General features: G+C 41.9%; 1 protein-coding gene across 1 annotated transcript in view; it reads right to left on the reverse strand.

Annotated features, from left to right (window-relative positions):
* Window positions 1–19790, reverse strand: part of LOC138266621 (allantoinase, mitochondrial-like) — a 1999095-nt gene that overhangs the window by 1243962 nt on the left and 735343 nt on the right. The window contains exon 5 of the mRNA XM_069215446.1: window positions 13532–13678. Coding sequence (XP_069071547.1) covers window positions 13532–13678 — 147 coding nt within the window. The remainder of the gene's footprint in view (window positions 1–13531; window positions 13679–19790) is intronic.

Below are 19790 nucleotides of genomic sequence, written 5' to 3' on the forward strand. Positions count from 1 at the left end.
CAGCGCCCCCAATGGCACTTAAAAAACCTATTAAAGAAATATTTACCTATACGTACCCTACCTGCCTGGGATGTGGTCCCCCATCCTCTGGTGTCCCTCTGGTGTGGGTGTGGGTGTGCCTGGGGATTGGGGTGGGCTCCTGTGGGCCCATTCCATGGTTTTGACCATGGAAATGGGTCCACAGGTCCCTTAACGCCTGGTCTGACCAGGTGTTAAATAATGGTGCTAAGCAGGCTCAACGCCATTATTTAATGCCTGCCTCCCACCCGTGCACCTTTTTTGTACGGGAGGATAAATAAGGCGCTATGGGCTTAGAGTAATTTTTTGGACAGGAATGCCTCCCTTGCATCTCATTGACGCAAGGTGGTTTCATGCATCCAAAAAATGACATTAACTCCTATTTTTTTATGCTAGACGGGTCTAGCGTCAAAATATAAATATGAGTTAAATTTGCGCCGAATTTGCGTAAAAAAAAATGACACAAATTTGGCACAAACAGAGTATAAATATGCCCCTTTTCTCCTTCCTCAGTCCCTTTGTATTTTTACAATGCCTTTTCCAGTTCCCTGATTTTTTCTGTTACTTGTGCATGCCTAGAGAAGAGCATGAATAATGGGAGTATTCATTCGTTTGTTTGAAGATTCAGTTTTACCATTTGCCATTGTATCAATAAGTAAGGATACATGTCATTAAGTGTTGGAAGAACAAATATTCTCATTCCTCTTGGAATTAAATTACATTCTATATACTTCTGTATAGTTACGTTCTGCCGCCATGTATTTATTTCCATAATGCTTGCTTTCTAAAGATCTTTTAATAGTACTTTAAAATCACTTCCCTTCACGTTTCCTTGTACTTGCGTCATCTGTAAAGTTTCACTAATGTCTGTATCAAACAGTTCACTGATAAATTATTTTCCCTTTCTTCGTCTCTCAGCCATTTCTCTAAATGTGAATGGTGCCACAAACTACTTGTCTAATCCCAGATAGACAGAACCTTTCATGCAAGTAATACAGAAAATTGCTTATGTGGTCATACATGAACCAAGTTTTTCATGTAGAGTAATATTACTGGTATGATGCACTATAATTCTCAACTTTAATATATTCCAAACATGTTATTTCATTTATCAGCACACATATCTCTTCATACTATCCAGCTGCTTTTTATTTTTTGTGGGAGTCTAGTTTTATTCTATTTGATCCTACACCCATATATATATTTATGTGTGAGTGTGTGTATGTTTGTGTGTGTGTGTGTGACTTAAAAAAGCAAAGATTACAGGGACGTTATTGTTATGTTCACATTCTGAACGTACAAAACCATAGAAATTCACCAGTTATAGTTAGACTTACCTCAGGCTGCTTACCTCGCGCCGCGCAGAACACGTGTGCAGGCGAGGGTTTTCTGGCATTACAGCCCGGGGTGGGACTTTATCTTCCAGGATCCCCGGTCACTGGGATCAATGTACAAAAAAAACGCTTACCTCGAGCAGCCCGGGACACGGGTGCAGGTGAGGGTTTTCTGCCATTACAGCCCGGGGTGAGACTTCCTCCCCAAGGCTCCCCGGTCACAGGGATCAATGCACAAAAAGACGCTTACCTCTCGCCGCGCCAAGACGGTCCCGTCTTCGCCCAGCATCGCCCGACAGAGGCCGGGCAGGGCGCACCCTTGGCAGTTGGAAGTAAGTGCAAAATAGGAGCAAAGAGGGATTATTGCTTACTTGGGTTATTACACATACTCATGTTCTATTAACTACCGTTGATGCTCCTGTGCCATTGAGTGGGACTAAAACATTTAAAAAACGCTCCAGTAAATAAGTGAGCTCGGACACAACCCCAAGAAACAATTCCTTTGATGAAATCGACCAATTATTTGAGGAAGTAGAGGTCATTTTGAAGAATAACTCCCATTCATCAGATGGTGTGCCCTTTAAGAGGGGGTTGTCTGGAAGCCGGAAAATCCCAGAGATCTTTACAAGGAGGAAGAGGATGCAACAATTGCATTCCCCTGAAGAGCCTGCTAGAAATAGGGAATCGCATATTCCAAAGGAAATTATTGTACCCCTATCACCAGTAATATCTTGCAGCGCCTCTAGCTCCCTGCTATGCCAGAGGGGGATTTTCCCGAAGGGAATAAGGTCCTTCCTCCCTCCGTTAAGCCCAGAGGTTAGGGTGGTTCCAAATATAGTGTGCACTAATCGGTACGACCCATTGATGGAGGAAGGGGATCTTTCCGCCTGTATTGTACAGGCTCTTCCTGGAGCTGCTATTGATGATAATGTCTTGACTAATTCTCCGCTTGATCCTGATGAGTTGGAATTGGTTGATAATGGAATTGACTTGGCTCTTGTCCTTCGGAAGGTGGATCAAGTTAAGAGTTTGTTTTTATCATTAACTGGACTAATGAAAGAGAAAATGACACAGAAATGTGGATGTAAAGGTCAGCTGGATGTTGGGAGGCAAGGGGGGTGGGAACTTTGTCACATCTAAATCAAGACCATTAGATGATATTCCCCCCAAGGGGACAGTTAGGCTTCCCGCTTTGTGAAAATCCATCCACATCAGGTGTAGAGGGTCAATTGCCAGAGTTCACAAGTGATTGGCGGCAGTATAACAGAATTCTTAACTCTAGGGATCCTATGGGGAATGAGATATGTAATACTGACTATCCAGATGTTCCTGAAGACAGGTTAAGGGAGAATATTATCCCCATGGTTGTTGGTAGGGTGGATAGTCTCCCTGCCCCTAAGATTAAATATTTTATACCTCCCACTGATACTATTCTTCATCATGATGCTAGTAGATCTGTAATCATGGATCAGGGTTTAGGCTTAAAAAGTAGAGATAGTATAATCTATATGGTTGATGTGCCAAAGTTGTCGCCAGGCTCTTTTGAGAACCACGAATCCCTGATTAATAATGTTATTCATTGGCTACGTGTTCAATGCAATTGTCTTTCAGTCATCTGCACTGATATTCTTGCAGCGGACAGATGTAGCCTCCCTGGATTGGCTCTGATTTCATTTCTGTCTGCCTTGTTGATGATTTATTGGCGGATCAACTTATGGACTTTGAATTACGCACTTGTCACTTTAGGGAGTCGACTAGGGTGAGTATTAGTCTTGCATTAAAACCACCAAGTGTTTGTTTTCCCGCAATCCACGAAAGGCCAGCTTATTCCTAAGAATGTGTATTATCTATGGCAGCAAAAAATCCCTACTCATTGCCAGTTTCCGAATGACTAAATATTGCACAGGAAGTACCCATTGGGATACACCTTGAGGATTCGCATGTGAATGAGGTCACTCTGGAGGTGCCACGTGGGATACATAATGAGGCCACATATATGAAGGAGGCTGGATGCCCCACTCATGCAATTGAGTCAGACAATGATGAGTTAACTATAATGACTTGGAATCTAGCTGGCATTGACAGGAAATTGGCTGACTAGAAGTGGATCGCTTATATCAACAATCAGGACATTTGCCTCTTCCAGGAAACTTTGGCTGAGGATAAAATTAATATAGATGGTTCCTTTCGTTCAGTATCTCAGCTCAACCACCAGAGAAGGGTCAAGGCCGAGCCAAAGGAGGTCTACTGATACTTATGAAGAAGAAGTTGCAATGTGGCCATATGATACTAAATATTGATTCTGTTGATCTAATGGGTATACAAGTTACCTTTCAACAGAACCTCAAGATTATTCTTATCAATGTTTATGCCCGGTCTGTATCACGGGGTTTAGAGTCCCAGACCCTAGTTTTATTGTCTGAATTTTTGGACACCTTGCATCCTTCGACTTTTTAAATAATAGCAGGTGACCTTAATTGTAACTTTAAACCTTCTATTTTGATCAGTGGATTAACGGTTGAAGAGGATGAATTCTGGGGAATCCCACAGTTAATCAATCCTCTGTACTGTATTGGATCTTGTGTGGCTGTTCAGTTGGCTTCCCTATGTTTAAAGCACGGCCTTAGGGCTTGTAATGGACGCATGCCCTCTGATTTAAGCACCGTGCCCACATTTAAACGAGGTATGTCCACAAGTGTTATTGATTATTTCTTGGTGGATGTTAGGCTGTGGCCTTTGTTGAGGGATATGAGGTTGGAACCCCGATGTGAGGGGGACCATTTCCCATTGCTTCTTACTCTTTCTGGGGATGAATTTAGGAGAACACTTAATAACCATCACACAGTGGTCCCATCTCCATGTCTGAGTAACAACTTTACATGGGTTGGCTGGCCAAGGGTGATGTCCAACCCCTATTTGTTAGGTGGGATTTACCAATTGTTTGTAGATGAACTGGCAGTTTATGAGGAGCAGGATGTTAACAATATCGCCATTCTTAGCATATGTGATAACATGTTAAAGAAATTACAGAGTTTCTTTTATAAAAAGGTAGGTCTAAGGCCCGTAATGATAATATGAATAACAGTGAATGGTTTAATAAAGACTGCTCTAGGGCTAAATCCGCATTAAAATCTGCCATCAAGACTGGTTCTGCAGGGGAGATCCAACTAGCCAGACGTACTTATTAGGAATCTACATTGCAAGCAAAAAGGTTTTGGGAAGATTCTATCTGGCGGAAATTATCGGATGCCTCAAAAAACAATAATAATATTCTGTTTTGGGAACTATTGTCTAAGAGGCAAAGCGGGGGCAGGAGCAACATTAGGAACCACATTCAACCTGAGTGTTGTGTGGATCATTTCACCCAACTTTATGCTACAACCTATAACCCCTTGCCATGTAACTCCCAAGCCTGTGATTTTGTCTCCCCATTGGAGGCTAGTTTGAATACTAGCCTGGATCTTTCAGGGGCGGTTATTTATACCTCTGAGTATTGCATCTTTTACTCTATAGAGGAAACCATTGACGCAATCAACTCATTTAAATCAGGTAAAGCCCCTTGTCCGGATAAACTTCCGGGAGACCTGTATAAATCGGAGCCAATTGTATGGTTCTGATACATGAATCTGATCTTGAATAAAATCGCTGCGGGAGGGGCAATCCCGAGCATGTGGAAAGGGTCTGAAATTATTCCCATTTATAAAAAGGGTAATGCAAATTTTCCAATTAATTATAGACCCATTAGCCTCATTGATAATTTACAAAAATGTTTGCTAAACAACTAGTAGGGAGGCTAACAAGTTGGGTTCAAGATAATCAGGTCCTTTCCCCATGACAGGTGGGCTTTCACCCAAAAACTAGCACAGTAGATCAGGTTTTTAGGTTGGCCCTCTTACATTGGAAATATGTAGTCCGCACTAAGCAACATTTATTTGTTGTTTTTGTGGATCTACGATCTGCCTTTGACTTGGTCCCAAGGGAAAAACTGTGAGAAGTACTACATAGATTGGGAACCCCAACCAATATAATTCATTTGTTACAGCGGTGGCATGAAAATACATATGCGCAAGTGCGATGGGGTAATCAAGGTGAATTGACTGAAAAAATTCCTATTCAGAGGGGAGTTTGGCAGGGCTGTGTGTTTGCTCCGATCTAAGTCACTTTATTTATCAGTGAGGTGGTACAAGTTTTGACCTCTTGCAAGAATGATGCCCCTTCATAGAATGCTCAGAAAATCCCTATCCTTCTTTTTGCCGATGATTCGCTCCTCATTTCCAAGACACCTATGGGCCTCCAAACACTTGTTGACAGATTTAAATCATTCTGTACAGATGATGGGTTGGAGTTGAACATTAGTAAAACTAAATTGATGGTGTTTAATGCTTGACCCTGCAGGAGATGCACCATTAAATTGGATGGTGTCTCTCTAAGTAAGGTTAATTCAATAGATTATTTGGGTGTGAGGTTGACAAGCAAATTACACCGGGAGGATCAGATCAGTAAAAGTGCGGGGCTCCTTCAGCATAGAGCAGCCGCTATCATGCGTTTTTACAAAAGTTCGATGTCAAAACCTGTATCTCCGGCTATCAAGATTTATGGCAAAGGCGCAGGGAGCAGCCACCTATAGTGCTGAGATACGGGGATTCTCCAATAGTAAAAGATGAACTGTGGGTGAAAGCAATTTTGCCAGGGCCTTAATTGCGTGTCCTCGCAGTACACCCTTGATCTCAATGTTTTTGGACCTGGGGTTTAATCGAGTAGCAGATTTGATAGCCTTAAGACCCTTGTTATATTGGATAAGGATTTGGACCGTCCCCGAAATTGATATATAAAGGATCTCACTTCTTGACTTATTAAAGAGGCCGAATGTGGCTACCATTCCTTGGGTCAGGCATGTGTCCAACTGGTTTCGAAACCTGGGCCTGGAAAGCTTTTGGGTGAACCCACATAAGTTGGAGAAATCCCATAAAACTATTTTGAAAGCTGCATATTGGTCCCATGTAAGGAACAATTATTTTAGTTGTAAGTCACGTGGTTGACTAACTCATTTATTTATGGATTTCAAGTGGTACCCACAGTATGAACCATACTTAGATATAATACCAGATTTATTGGGTAAAGGTTTATACACTTGTTTTCATTTTGGGAGTTTACCGCTGATGTCCTTAACAAGTAGCTGGGGATCAATTCCTACCTCTGATTTATGTCCAGCATGTTGTGGTAGCTCAGAAACTGTTCAACATTTTATGTTTTTTTGCCCTGCCTTCTCCTCCCCTCGGTCACAATGGATTCGTAGAAATTGCCGAGAAATGGGCTTTAATCAATGTTGCACAGCAATAAGGGTTTTAAAAAGTGACAGTTATAATTATTAAATTCTTGCAGTCAGCAAGTTTTTAGTGGCAGCATGGCACATACACAATAGTTTTATAAATAATCTTTTATGATGGACTATGGGTGAAAGTTTTAGATTTGAGAAGTTTAAGATTCTAAGTACTTATTAGTTTTATCTTTATAATTGTACTGGGTTTTAAATATTTTAATCTGGATTTTAAATTGTATTCTGAACTATAACTTGTGCCCTAAAGTAACTATAACTTGCGCCCTCGCACCCTTGGGACTTGGCCCACGGCAAGCTTAAAAAAAACAAAACACGCACTTTGTTTTTTGTTTATTTTTTTATTTTCACCGGATCTGCCTCGAATCACGGCGCAAATGTTAAAAAAAAGCTTTTTTGCTCTGGGAGGTCGCTCTGGGACCCCAGCACCAGAGTTGTCTGTATCCTGACCTTTTCTCTTTTTTTGTTTAACTTTTTTTACGTGGCTGCCAACACTTCCTGGATGAAGTGTTTGCAGCCAATCAGATCTCACCACAAGATTGGGAGGGTTTGTGAATCCTTTGCATCCCTATATGTACAAATTTGGATTGCCTTTAACTTCTTAAAAACTACTGAACGAATTTACACCAAATAACAAAAAGGACTCTTTCTGGACCAAGAGCTGCCTTTCTGCCAAATTTGGTGTAATTCTGTCCAGTGGTTTTGACACTATTGCTATTCACTTTTTCCTATGGGAATTAACATTGAGAACACTCTAAATTTAACCCCCCACCTTTATTTCGGGCCCCGCATTACAGATCACCCCGAAACTTTCCAGACAGCAGCTCACGTGACTGTCAAATGTTTTAGGGAATTTTCGTGAAGGTTCTTTAAGCGGCGTCAAAGATATTTCCAAGCAAAAAGCAGCTTTTTCTATAGAGACTAGGTCCTAACTAAAAATAGTGCCAACTGCCACTAGGTAATACATAGGTATATACATATATAGGTATATATATATACATGTATATACTTCTGTTTTCAGGTTCTGGTCAGAGAATCTGGCAGAGTTTCCTTTTCTTGCAGCTTTTGTTGTTTTTAAAGTATTAACTTGATCATATTTGTGTGTTGTTTATATTGTTAGTTTAATTGTGTGATTTTATTGGTTAAGATTTTATTCATAGTTGTATGAGACCAGGAACTCACAGAGGTATTTTTACAAAAGCATACCCATAAGACGCTCCTCATTACAACACCTGTAATAACCTTCATATGCAAGGCTAGTTCATGGCTATGTTAGCTGTTATCTCACATAGACTGTTCATAAACTGAAACTGATCACCGTACTGGGGCACAAAGTGCACATGCTTTATATAATGGAATGAGTTTATAGTATCAGACTACTATACATGCTCCTCACCAGCTGTAGTGCTAGACTGTGTAAACAAAATATGATTGCAAATGTGGCCCTATGTATTATATAAAAGCTACAAAAATGTTTATAAAAAAGGTTTGTTTGTTTATAGTTTACATTTTATTGGATAGTTCTGCTTTGATTTGAATTTCTTTTCGGTTATGTCATCCTATGGTAAATATTAATTTATTTCTTATTCATAATGTTTAATAGGTAGGTTGGTACTGTTGAATTTTTTTTTATTTGTATTTATAATTATTATATTTAGAATGTTGTATAAATGTTTGTAGTTTATGTAAATAAGTCTTTAACTGTTGCTGTTATGTGATGAGTTATATTTTTTCATTTGGGGTGTGGCATATTTATTTTTGTGATTAAAATATTTTTATTGTCAAAACAGGTGTATATGTGTTTTGATGTTAATTTTAATATTTTGTTTAACATACAAATTTATTATTTTTATGTTTATCATGATAATGTATATAGCTCAACAATAATATTCTACTCAATATTTTGTGAGGCGATATTTTTGACTAATTATATGTTTATTTAAAGGTTTGAATATTTTAATTTCCAATTTTTTCCCCCAATATTAATAAAAACGATATATTAACATCAATATTTGTGTTCTCAGTATTTGTAGTTTTATTAGTTAAGTATAGGAAGGCAATATTTTTGTTAACAATATTTAATTTCCAATAGTTTTGTATATATCAATATTGTGTTCATCGATATAGTTTGATTGAAGCTGAGAGAGATAATCTGCACCCAATGCCATACTCTTCCAGAACTCTGACTTCCACAGAATATAATTACGTAATACATAACCACCAATGATTGGCTATAAAAGACTCCTTTGACTATTTAGAAGGCTCAGATTTTCCCATTACTGTCTGGATGGAGCATTAAAGGTTTTTCAAGATCAATGAAAAGGTGTAATCCCTGACACATTAGATGATAGATAGTAATATTTCTTCATTTGATTTGGAACAAAATTACTTATAGACCCAGACAGAGATATGGAAAAACAGATGTACCATCCAGACAAGGAGACAATGACAACTTGGAAATTACAGAAGCCTCACCAAATATTTGTGACTCTCAAAGAACCCCCAGGTAACAGTAGAAGAGTGTTTAGAAAATATATGGAGAAGACCATGTGAAAAGTACTAATTAGATTCAAGAAGACAGGTAAAAAAGGGAGAGGGCAAAATGATTGTTGTACCAGTGCCAAGACATACCTTGCTCAGGATATTCAGGAATTAAGAAAGCTACAGACTTCAAGAACCTTCAGCTGACTAAGGATAGAATGATCAGTACAGAATTACATCAAGGCTTGCACTGCATGCATCCAAAGGAACAACTGTTTAACCAAGCAGTTAGAATTAGTACAGTCTTCACTGATACTGAAACAATCATAGTCCTTGATATCAATGGATTTTATAGTGGATCTTCCCTGTTCACAATGCCATATTGTATTATATGTTGTTGACAATTACTTCAGCAACGTAGCACATTTTATTCCACTGATCCAATTACCCACAGCAGCAAGTTAACATAACGTATTTGGAGTAAACAGTTTGGCTGCATGATTTACCCAAAATTATTATCTCAGATAGAGGGTTCTAATTCAATTTCACATTTTTGCTTCAACAAAAGTATATAGCTTTTGCAGCTATCATCCTCAAATTCATGGTCAAACCAAGAGACTTAATAAGATAATTGAACAACACCTCTGCTGTTTCATATGTGACCAAGAAGCAGATTGGGTTTTCTGGGTTTCTGGCAGAATTAACTTATAATAATACATTACAGTAACTACACAGTTCGGTAGGATATTTCACATTGTGTTATATTTATGTATTTCATCCCAGAGGGTGGCCATTAGTATTCATTTCAATACCACTGCCAGAGACCAATCCATGTTGCAGCCAAGGTTCAAGAATCAGTCCCCAGTAACCAGTTGTTGGCTAAGGCAACAAACAAAAAAATATAGACAGGAAGAGGCTATCTGTACCTAAGTGTAAAATAGGGTGGAAGGTATACTTATCGACAGCTCATCTGGTTGTACTTTGAACTCCCCCTAAGTTTGCACCATGATCTGTAGGTCTATTTGCTATCTCCAGATTAGTTGGTTAGGGGATTTACAATTGAAACTATCACCAGGTTAGAGAATGTATCTAATCTTCCATGTGAGTAAAGCCTGTCACCTATCTGTCTTGTGTTAGACCTCTACCTGCTATAACTGTGCAATGACATCCTGAGTTTGAGGCAGAGGCAAGCCTTGATTCTTATATCAGAAGATGAAATCTGTAGTACCGGATTGCATGGAAGCAGTATTATGCATCTGACTGGTCTGGGAATCTTTTGTACATGCACCCTTATAGTCAGATAATTTCATGCTACATTTCTAGGAGCATACTCACACACCTGGAAGGGAGGCACTGCTGGTGGCTGGCAGGGGGATAGGGGTTACCTTCAGGGTACTTACAAAGATAAGCAGAGCAGGGAAACAGAGATGGGTAGCTTGGAAGACAGTGAGGAACGGTCAATGCAAGTGTGGTTGTTTGGAAAGATGTTCATCTAACTATGCACAAATAAAGAAGTTTGTTAACAAATGAATAAAGAACTACTAATGTAAATGCAGGATCACATTTACAGGGCAGTTTAAGTAGAGGCAGTGAGAACAGTCAGATGTAGGTCAACTTTCAATTGTTATATTCGTCCTACTCCCGATGGGTCTAGTTCATCATCTGGCATCCCTGGACAGTTCTTGTTCACCATGTGATATCCCTGATTTTGTTGTTTTTCCCTTTCTTCTGGCCCCCGTTTACCTACCAGTTTTGTGTTACTGCCCCCTCCTATCATTGTTGCTTCTCAAGCCACTTTCAGGATTCCAGGAATATTCTGAGATTTGTCAAAGGTCAGTATTGTGGAACAATGGGTGGGTAAAATATTTCCTAAAATTATTTTGTCATTTCCTCAGACTGTCAGCTCTTTTTATATTTCTATATTCTTATAGTGTTGTTTATGTGCATCACAATTAACATTGTGCAGAATGCACCTACTATCACCAGCACCTGGGAAGGTGGCAGTCTCTGCAAATCTACCACACCTGAGGTTATCAATCAGACATTATTCTGCACCACCTGTGAGTGCTCCTTGAGTGATTGCTCATAGCAAAGACCTTGAGAGCTCAGCTGACTCCTATTTTGCAATATCCTCATCCCCATTTTCTCCTACAGTAGTTTCAAAAGCTAAGGTTGCCAGGTCAGTGCTTATCTGCTCATGCACAGGATTGGATGATTAGTATCTGGAACCCATCATCACCTTACTCATATTCTGAGATTCCTGACAGACTAATAAAAATGATTGAAATCATTGCACTGAGACACAACCAGAGAGCCAAGCGCCATTACCTTACAGGTCATTCTTTTCCTGCAGATAATTGTCTGTTTTCTTTCATGAATTTTCGGGCACAGTCTCTTCATCCAGGATTTTTCTTTTGCCTCACATAATTTATTTTAACACATTATGGAGGTTTGTCCAAGTTGGCATGCGTCTTTCCTACCCTACCCTCAATTGCTTAAAGCATCTGCATGCAGTCAACATTAGAAGGGTAGGTTGCCTTAGAGGAACAAAGGCAAGATGCCTACTTTTCGGTGGTCTTTCTGTTAAGGAAAACATTTGTGGTGTTTATTCCAATTCACCTTGACCCAGTGTCTCAAAGTAACTACAATTTCCAGTTTGTCCCTAACCTGTTTTGTATCCTTTCTTTTAAATCACTTACAGTCATAAACCTTTCTCATTTTTCTTCTCTCTCTTGTCTCTTAGCTTGTGGCGATCTGAGGAAGGCTACCTATCTCCCCTCTTATTTGGCGTCTATGTTGGACTTGTCAGGCAAGGTGTCTGCACCCAAGTCACCTACTTCAACACGTACACTCAACTGATTCATCATGTGGGAACAAATCCATTGCCAGCTGCAGATTTTCATCATCATTAGAGGTAGCTGTGCGGGTGAATGCTTGATAAGGTTTCTTACTTCGGACAAGATGGAGATGCATGTGGTGGGAGCTGAGAGGATCCTTGATTGCATCCTTACTGGCATTCCTAACCCACCCCCGGAGCTCACAGTCCTCAACATTGTTTTTTTTTTTTATTTTGATCTTAACTTTGAACTTCCTGTGTTGCCACTACTGCTTTCAATCTGTGACATCTTCATGATTGAAGATTGTCTTTCAGAATGACAACTGCAGATGGCTAGTCATCTCAGCCATCATTATCTCTTTTTGTATTATGCTAACTCTTTATATTTGGGCCATCATCAAATTGTTATATCATTTTCATGTGATCCAAAATCGCAATGTTGTGCCCTAAATATTGTACACTAAACATTTGCGTCATTGGGCTTAAATGTAGACAATTTGCACACAATTGAGCAATATTTTCTAGGTGATATTTCAGCCACTATATTTAATGTTGAAATTCTGACATATAAGGTCAGACTCAAGCTTGTTGCCTGGCTATTAGCTCTCTGCAATCGAGCCATGCCAATCCTATTAATGCTACTTGGTACTTTCTTCCTGTCGGAATCGCACTGTGTTCAAGTCTTTGTGCCCGATTTACAAACCTTTTGTGCTGGGTTTGCATCATGAAAGTACTGCAAACCTGTGCAAAATGGTTTTTGTTGGATTTATAAACCTGTCCGAAATGTTTTTTGTTGGATTTCCTTTCCAGCGCAAAATTTGTTTTGCACTGTAAAAATAGCTAAAATTAACACAAAGTAGCGCAAAGTGCTGTTTTGCGTTGCTCTGAATCAAATGATTGTTATATGTGTGGTATATGGGCATTCCTATGCTACCATCCACACTTTTCTATGCAAAACCATATCTACTAACAATAGTAGACAGAGTTTTGCACCAAAAATAATGCCACTTTGAAGCAGGCGTTAAAAGGGGAAGTACTTTTATTTCTCAATTTCTTTTCCAACTTTGCATTTGTACTGCACTGTACAGCACACATACAAATTAGAAAAAAGGTTTTATAGTTTGTCTAGACTAGATATTTTGTACTGGAAGTACATCTTTCCCTTCCAGTACAAAACTTATGCTAGACTCATGCAGACAACCTTGTGCCATGGTCTGTGTGGCGCTCAGCTGACTGACTGTGCACCAGTACTAGGGAATGCAGAGGAGAATAGTAGATCTTGTGTGTATGGCACTATCCTCCTCTCTCCCTGTCACGCACTGTGGCAACTTTGAGTGCAGTGCTGCATTGTGTGACATGCTTGTAAATCTGGAGCTTTGTGTACTTTTCATCATGCTCTACGGAGTCCTCTTCCTGACTTTATTGAGAACCAGGGAAATATAGCATAGATTTTAACATAAATATTATGGACCTTTCAAAGAACCACAGAGAATGAGCATAGGACATTATCAAAAAATGTGTTCTTACCAGAAGGACACACCCTGTACCTTGCAACTCAGCCATTGCCATGTTCAGATCCATTAGGCTAACATGAGGAAATTCATCCACTCCGCTGGAAATCATGAAGCATTTGAAACCAGGAACACCGGCATTCAGCATTGGCACCAGTTCTTCCTATATTACAAAGAGAGAGATTTAGAAAACAAAAATTGAATAATTACAATCACTACCTTTTTAAAAAAAAACTTTTATTTAATTGGCTTTTCAAGTGATTCAATGTATATTCCGGTACATATAACTTTGTTATAATCCGTTTATCTTATTATACAACGTACATATACCTTGTAAGTATACTTTAAATCTGTCAGGAATGTTTTCAGAGAAATATGTTAGTACATAAAACCAGTGCCAATATTACTACTTTATATACATACCTAATATAGTGAGAAAAAATTCAGATTTGTCAGGTAGCTTTTTAAGTTAACAGAGGGCAGTGGGTGGCAGGGGTTTGCTTTGCCATTTTTCTTTTCTCTTCTCCTTTCTGCTCATATCATAGTATGTCTGACCAGTGGGGTTAGTCAGGATCAAAGACCCCAAAATGTTACAATCATAAATCTAATCAAAAGCAAAAACAAATACAAACAGTCAAACAGATTGCCCATGGTTCATACTAAGTCGTGAGTGATTGTGCGACGTCCCTGGCTGTGTTGCCCAATCTACGTGATATGTCGCCGGGGTCATGTATCCTATATTGGCATATCAGGAGGGGAAGGTATGCTACTGTGTTCCTCTATTTAGATATCGAAGAACACTGCTGTAAGCTTCTCTCCGTCATCCTCTACATGCTCATCCCCGAGTCATCAGCCCCGCTCTCGGAGTGTGAGTCAGCCCCTATCGATCTGTTTTCCCAGCTATCCATCACTTCAGTCTACAATGGTGCAAGCAACCTACGTCTCAGTCCTCTGTTTTCCTCTCTCTTTAAGGCACTAACTTCTGCTCTCCCCCATCTCGTGACATCTCAGATCCAGTCCTGTATGTTGGGGCCCTCAGCGTTTCTCCATGTTGTGGAAATTCTGCGCTTGGCCAGAATCAATGCTAAGTCCGTAAAGCCATTACCGACTTTCATGGGGCGTTGAGGTACTGGGTTTTTCAGAACCGGTACTGATCCGGTAACCCAGCGGTGCCAGGGTACACCCAAAGACCTCGGGTACTTTCCTGATTCAGACTACAGAAACTCAGAGTCTTCTAGGTGAAGTCAAAGATCGAATTTATTGGCTGCAACCAATTGACAGGCGTCCTAGAAGTACAACAGCACGACTTGTATGTTCTCAGGAGACTGTGTTTCAATGCAAAGTCAGGTTTCCTTATATACAGTTTTTTAAGCTTCAGGCAAACATTCTTGACATTTTGGTTGGTCATTCACATGTTTTCACTACAAAGGAAAAAACAGTGTCATGATGAAACCTCATATTTCATGTCATCCAACCCATAATAAATTACCCGGCAAGGCCTAGTATTTTACATCAGATAAGTGTGGACCCCTAATAAAAACGGGCACCTCCCCCTCGTAATGTAAGAAGAAGAAAAGAGCAGGTGCAGGTGTGAGCAAGTTAGGCAGGGTGTGTGAGGGACAATAAGGGTTTTATGGCCTGGTGTGCCTTGATGCTATCTGATTCGGCCACTGGGAGAGGGACTGACCAAACAGGTTTGGCCTGAGGCAATGGTTCCAGCTTGCCCAGGTCAGAGAAAAGTCAATCAAGGTGTACGTGTCCTTGGAATCAAATCTGACTGTATTATAAGCCTATGTGAGGGCAACTTTTAAAAATGGCTGCTGTGTATAAAATGGGAGCCACGAGTGCAGGACGAAAATGGCGATTTCGAGGTGAAAACGCTGCTGGAATTGAGCGAAAATGCTCATGCTTAGTGTACTAGTCATTATCGATCTTTTGATACTAAAATCGTACTGCTGTGGCAAAGTAAATTACATGGGTCCAGAATTTTTAGAACCACAAAGTGGCCTGTTAAAGAGTTCCAGGAGGCATGTTTCCATTGTAGGTTCTAAGTGTCTGCGTAAAGTACTGTTGATTCTATGGATAGCCTCCTTCCAGAACGGTTGTAATCGCGGGCACTCCCATGTCATATGCCCAAATCCTGCGTCTAGCAGCTGGCACCGCAGGCAGCACATCCCAGCCCCTTTATAAATGAGTGACAATCACCGTGGGGTAAGGTAGGTCCTGTGTGTGTAATTGTACTGTACATATTTCAGTCCGGTGTTTCGGGAGACCAGAGGAGCATACGCGAGTGACCTGCTCCACTCCTCGTCTGTGAGGCGTCTACCTAGGTCTGTTTCCCACCTAGTCCGCAGACCATCCATCGGGTTCTGTATCATTGTCAATAGTGACTTGTATAACCAGGAGACCAGAGGAGATCCCTCCCCAATGGAAAACATGGTTTGCACCACTCTATGTGTATGTGGTTCCTCATCTATCCTTGACCATAGTGTTTGCATCGCGCCCAGTATCTCCTTATGGGTTAAGAACTGACCCCGGGGTAGCCCAGATAGTTCCGCTAGTTCATCAAACGGTATCAGGAAACCCTGGCTTTATAATGCTTCTAGCGTGGTCACATCCATGGCAGTCCAACAGCGTAGCTGTCCCCATGTAAAATTAGCATGAGGGTCTCTACGGGGCAATCCCACCAGCGGTATGGTTGGTGCATAAGGCACTTCTGTAAGAGTCCTCCTCAGGACTCTTCGTCAGTTGCTAATGGCTGTCTCTAGTTGTACTCCCCCGCTAGTGCCATGTGTGGCTGGTATGAGTAGTCCTGTCACTAGTCTAGCTTTGTTAGGTACCCCTCCTTCTATCCCAAGTTCCTCTAATCCCATTCCACTAAGCCATCTCGCCAGCCATTGCAGCTGGGCTGCTAAAAAGTAGAATTCAAAGTCACGGACCCCAAGTCCCCCTACTTCTTTGGGCAATTTCAGGGTGGCTAATGCCACTCGTTGTCTCTCCCCATCCCAGATTAATTCTCTAAGCAGTGCGTCCAGCTGTCGAAACCAGCAGGAGGAAAGGGTGATAGGCAAATTGACAAAGTAGTATAGCAATCTAGGTAATGCCACCATTTTTATGAGAGATACCCGTGGCATAATTGGTAGATGCAGGGAGCGCCAGAAGGCAGCACTAGATCACAAGGCTCTGATCGCGGGGCCCAGATTACCCTCCTTGAGGTCCGAGGTTTTGTGATATATCTGTATTCCCAGATATCGGAAAGTGTGCGGTGGCCAGGTCACTTCTTCTGGGCAGGAATACGGTCGGTTCGATCCTCGGACCACCGGGAAGATATGCGTCTTGTGTTTATTAATGCGAAGGCCCGAACAGGCCCGAACTCCTCTAACAACTGAAACACATGGGGTAGTGTCTGTGGCCCATCACGTATGTTGACAAGCAGGTCATCCGCATATAAAGTTACTACATGAAAGGCACCCCGACGATATATCCCCCATTCCGGGGATTTGTCCCTGAACCTTGCCGCTACGGCCTCTATGGCAATGGCGAACAGTAGGGGGGATAAGGGGCACCCTTGACGGGTACCTCTGTGTATCATGTAACTCTCGGAAATTGTACCTCCCGTCTTGACCCGGGCTGTGGGTTGTGCGTACAGTAGCCTAACCCAAGCCCTGCAGTATTCACCCCTTCCAATTCGGGCCATAGTGACATCTAAAAATTCCCAGCTTATCACGTCGAAGGCTTTTTCAAAGTCTATCGATACAATCATTTCTGTTGGATGCGGAGGGGGGAGTCATCATACAACAGAGAGTATAGCCGCCGTAGATTGTTTGAGGTATTACGGGCTGGAATTAATCCATTCTAGTCACGGTGTATAAGGGAGTTCATATGTGGTAATAGCCTCGTAGCTAATGTTTTGCTGAGGATTTTAAAGTCCGTGTTGAGCATGGACAGAGGTCTAAAGTCTGTTACTTGTTGGTCGAGCTGTTTAGTCTTAGACAATGGTATCACTATGGCTTCTCTAGTAGTGGCTGGTAAGAGTTTGTTTCTAAAGGCTTCGGTATACATTTCTACTAGTCTAGGTGCTAGAGCCTTGCTTCCCAGTCTATAAAACTCCAGGGGCAGGCCATCAGCGTCAGACGTCTTGCCTCTTCCTAGCGTCTTAAGGGCCTCTTTGATCTCTCCTAACGTGACTCGGTCCCCCAGTCCCTCCTTATCTGCCTCGTTCAGGGTAGTTCAAGGTAGAGCCCTCAAAAACCCACTCTCTCGTATGTCGGCAGGGTCAACAGGCATATAACTATATAATGATTGATAATATTCCCTACATCTAGAGTTAATCTGTGAAGGTGTGTAAATTAGGTTCCCATCTTCATTTAGTAGGCGGGTAATCTGACCTCCTCTAATTTCTGGGTGGATGAGCCACGCCAGCAGCCTCCCGGTTTTGCCCTCTTCATCATGTACTTTAGCTAGATAAGACCTAAAATCGTGACATCTAAGACGCTCCAGCACCGCCGCATACCTCCCTCGTAACTCCAGTAATCTGCTGCATGTGTCTGGGGAGTCACTCTGGTCATTATCGGCCCTGTGTAATTCGTTTTCTAATTGTAAGATATCTCTTTCAAGGTCTCATCAGATGCCAACTGATTGTTCCAAGCAATGGCCTCTTATCATTACCTTCAGAGCCTACCATTCCAGACTCCTACTGGACGCTGAGCCAGGGTTCATCATCAAGTAGTCTGACAGCTTATTAAGTAATTCCATGCAGAATACTTCGTCCTCCAACGCTGTTATATTTAAGCGCCAAGTCGGGATCGGCTGTCGGGTCTCGGTCGTGGCCAGATGGGTCAGGACTGGGCTATGGTCGGAGTCAGTCCGGCCTAGGTATTCCGAGTACAGTACCAAGCAGCTAAGGGGAGTCATGCACAGGATTCTATCTATCCTGGTATGCCCCCGGTAAAGGTGGGAATAATAGGAATATTCTCTTTCAAGGGGATGTTGCATGTGCCAGACATCTACCAGGTTCCAGTGTGCGATCCAATGTCTCATACCCTTGGCAATCCTAACTGTGGCCGCTCCAGTTAGTAAGGCAATGGAACGGTCCAATTCCGGGTCTAACACACCGTTAATGTCTCAACCCGGCAATAACGGGACATCTGTGAAACGTTTCAATCGAACAGATAGTTTGTGTAGGAATTGGAGCTGGTCATGGTTTGGGGCGTAAATGGTCCCTAACACTAGCAGTCTACCATAGAGACGCCCCGCCACCAAGATGAATCGGCCGTCTTTATCTATGTCTGTGTTCGTGGGCTCAAATGGGATTCCTGCTCTTACCCACACCGCCGCCCCCCTCGCCTAAGCTGAATACGTGGTTGCAAATAACTGTCCTCGCCAGCGTCTGCGTAGGTGGTCTGACTCTGTATGCGTGAGATGGGATTCCTGTATCATGGCAATCTGTATCCTCCTACGTTTCATAAAGTCCAGTATTTTGTACCACTTTTTCATCGAGCCCATGCCCCTGACATTCCAGGACAGTACTTTAGTTAGAGGACGTGCCATATCCTTGTGTTCTTACGGGCTCCCCAGGTGACATGCAACCTCCCCTCCCTACACTCTTTAACGGCAGTTGTAATAGCAAATCATATTTGACTGAGGTACCATGGGCAAAAATAAACAGATTAAACATTCCCCAACTCCCTGCCCCCGGAGTAGGCCAGCAAGTGCTACCGGCCAAACCTTTATAACTAGTGTACAAACAATTACTGCGGTCATCCGGCCGGAGTTCCGGTGGGTGAGATGGGGGGGGTGAGTGGGAAGTGTTGGGTCAAACCATCTGGGTCCTTGCCGGCATCTAATCAGGTCATGGCAGTACAGCAAGTTCAAGGGGTTGCCGGCCCCCTGATTTCAAATGATGTCTTCCGATGATTGGGGTGTGACATGGGGGAGACCCTCCACCCCACTGATCCTTGACTCTCTATCTGTGGAGTCTTCTCCGTTCTGGGACTCAGGTTCAGATCTCAGTCCATCTTCCAAGCTTTTCATTTCTGTCAGAGAGGCCGCTGCCTGCAGGGCTACCTTCTTCCCCTGACGCGCCTGCTGGTTCGTGGGTTTTGTCACTTGGCGACCTTTAATAGCGACTCGGATATGTCTATTCTTACCCCGGCGACGTGGTTGTTTGTGGTCCATTTGTGCAATGTCCGCAGAACCTTTATGGCAGGCCTCTAGCCAAGCCCACACCTCCTCCGGTTCCTGGAAAAAAATGTGTGTTACCATCCAGTATGACC

The sequence above is a fragment of the Pleurodeles waltl genome, chromosome 11, assembly GCF_031143425.1.
Source record: "Pleurodeles waltl isolate 20211129_DDA chromosome 11, aPleWal1.hap1.20221129, whole genome shotgun sequence".
Lineage (NCBI taxonomy): Eukaryota > Metazoa > Chordata > Amphibia > Caudata > Salamandridae > Pleurodeles > Pleurodeles waltl.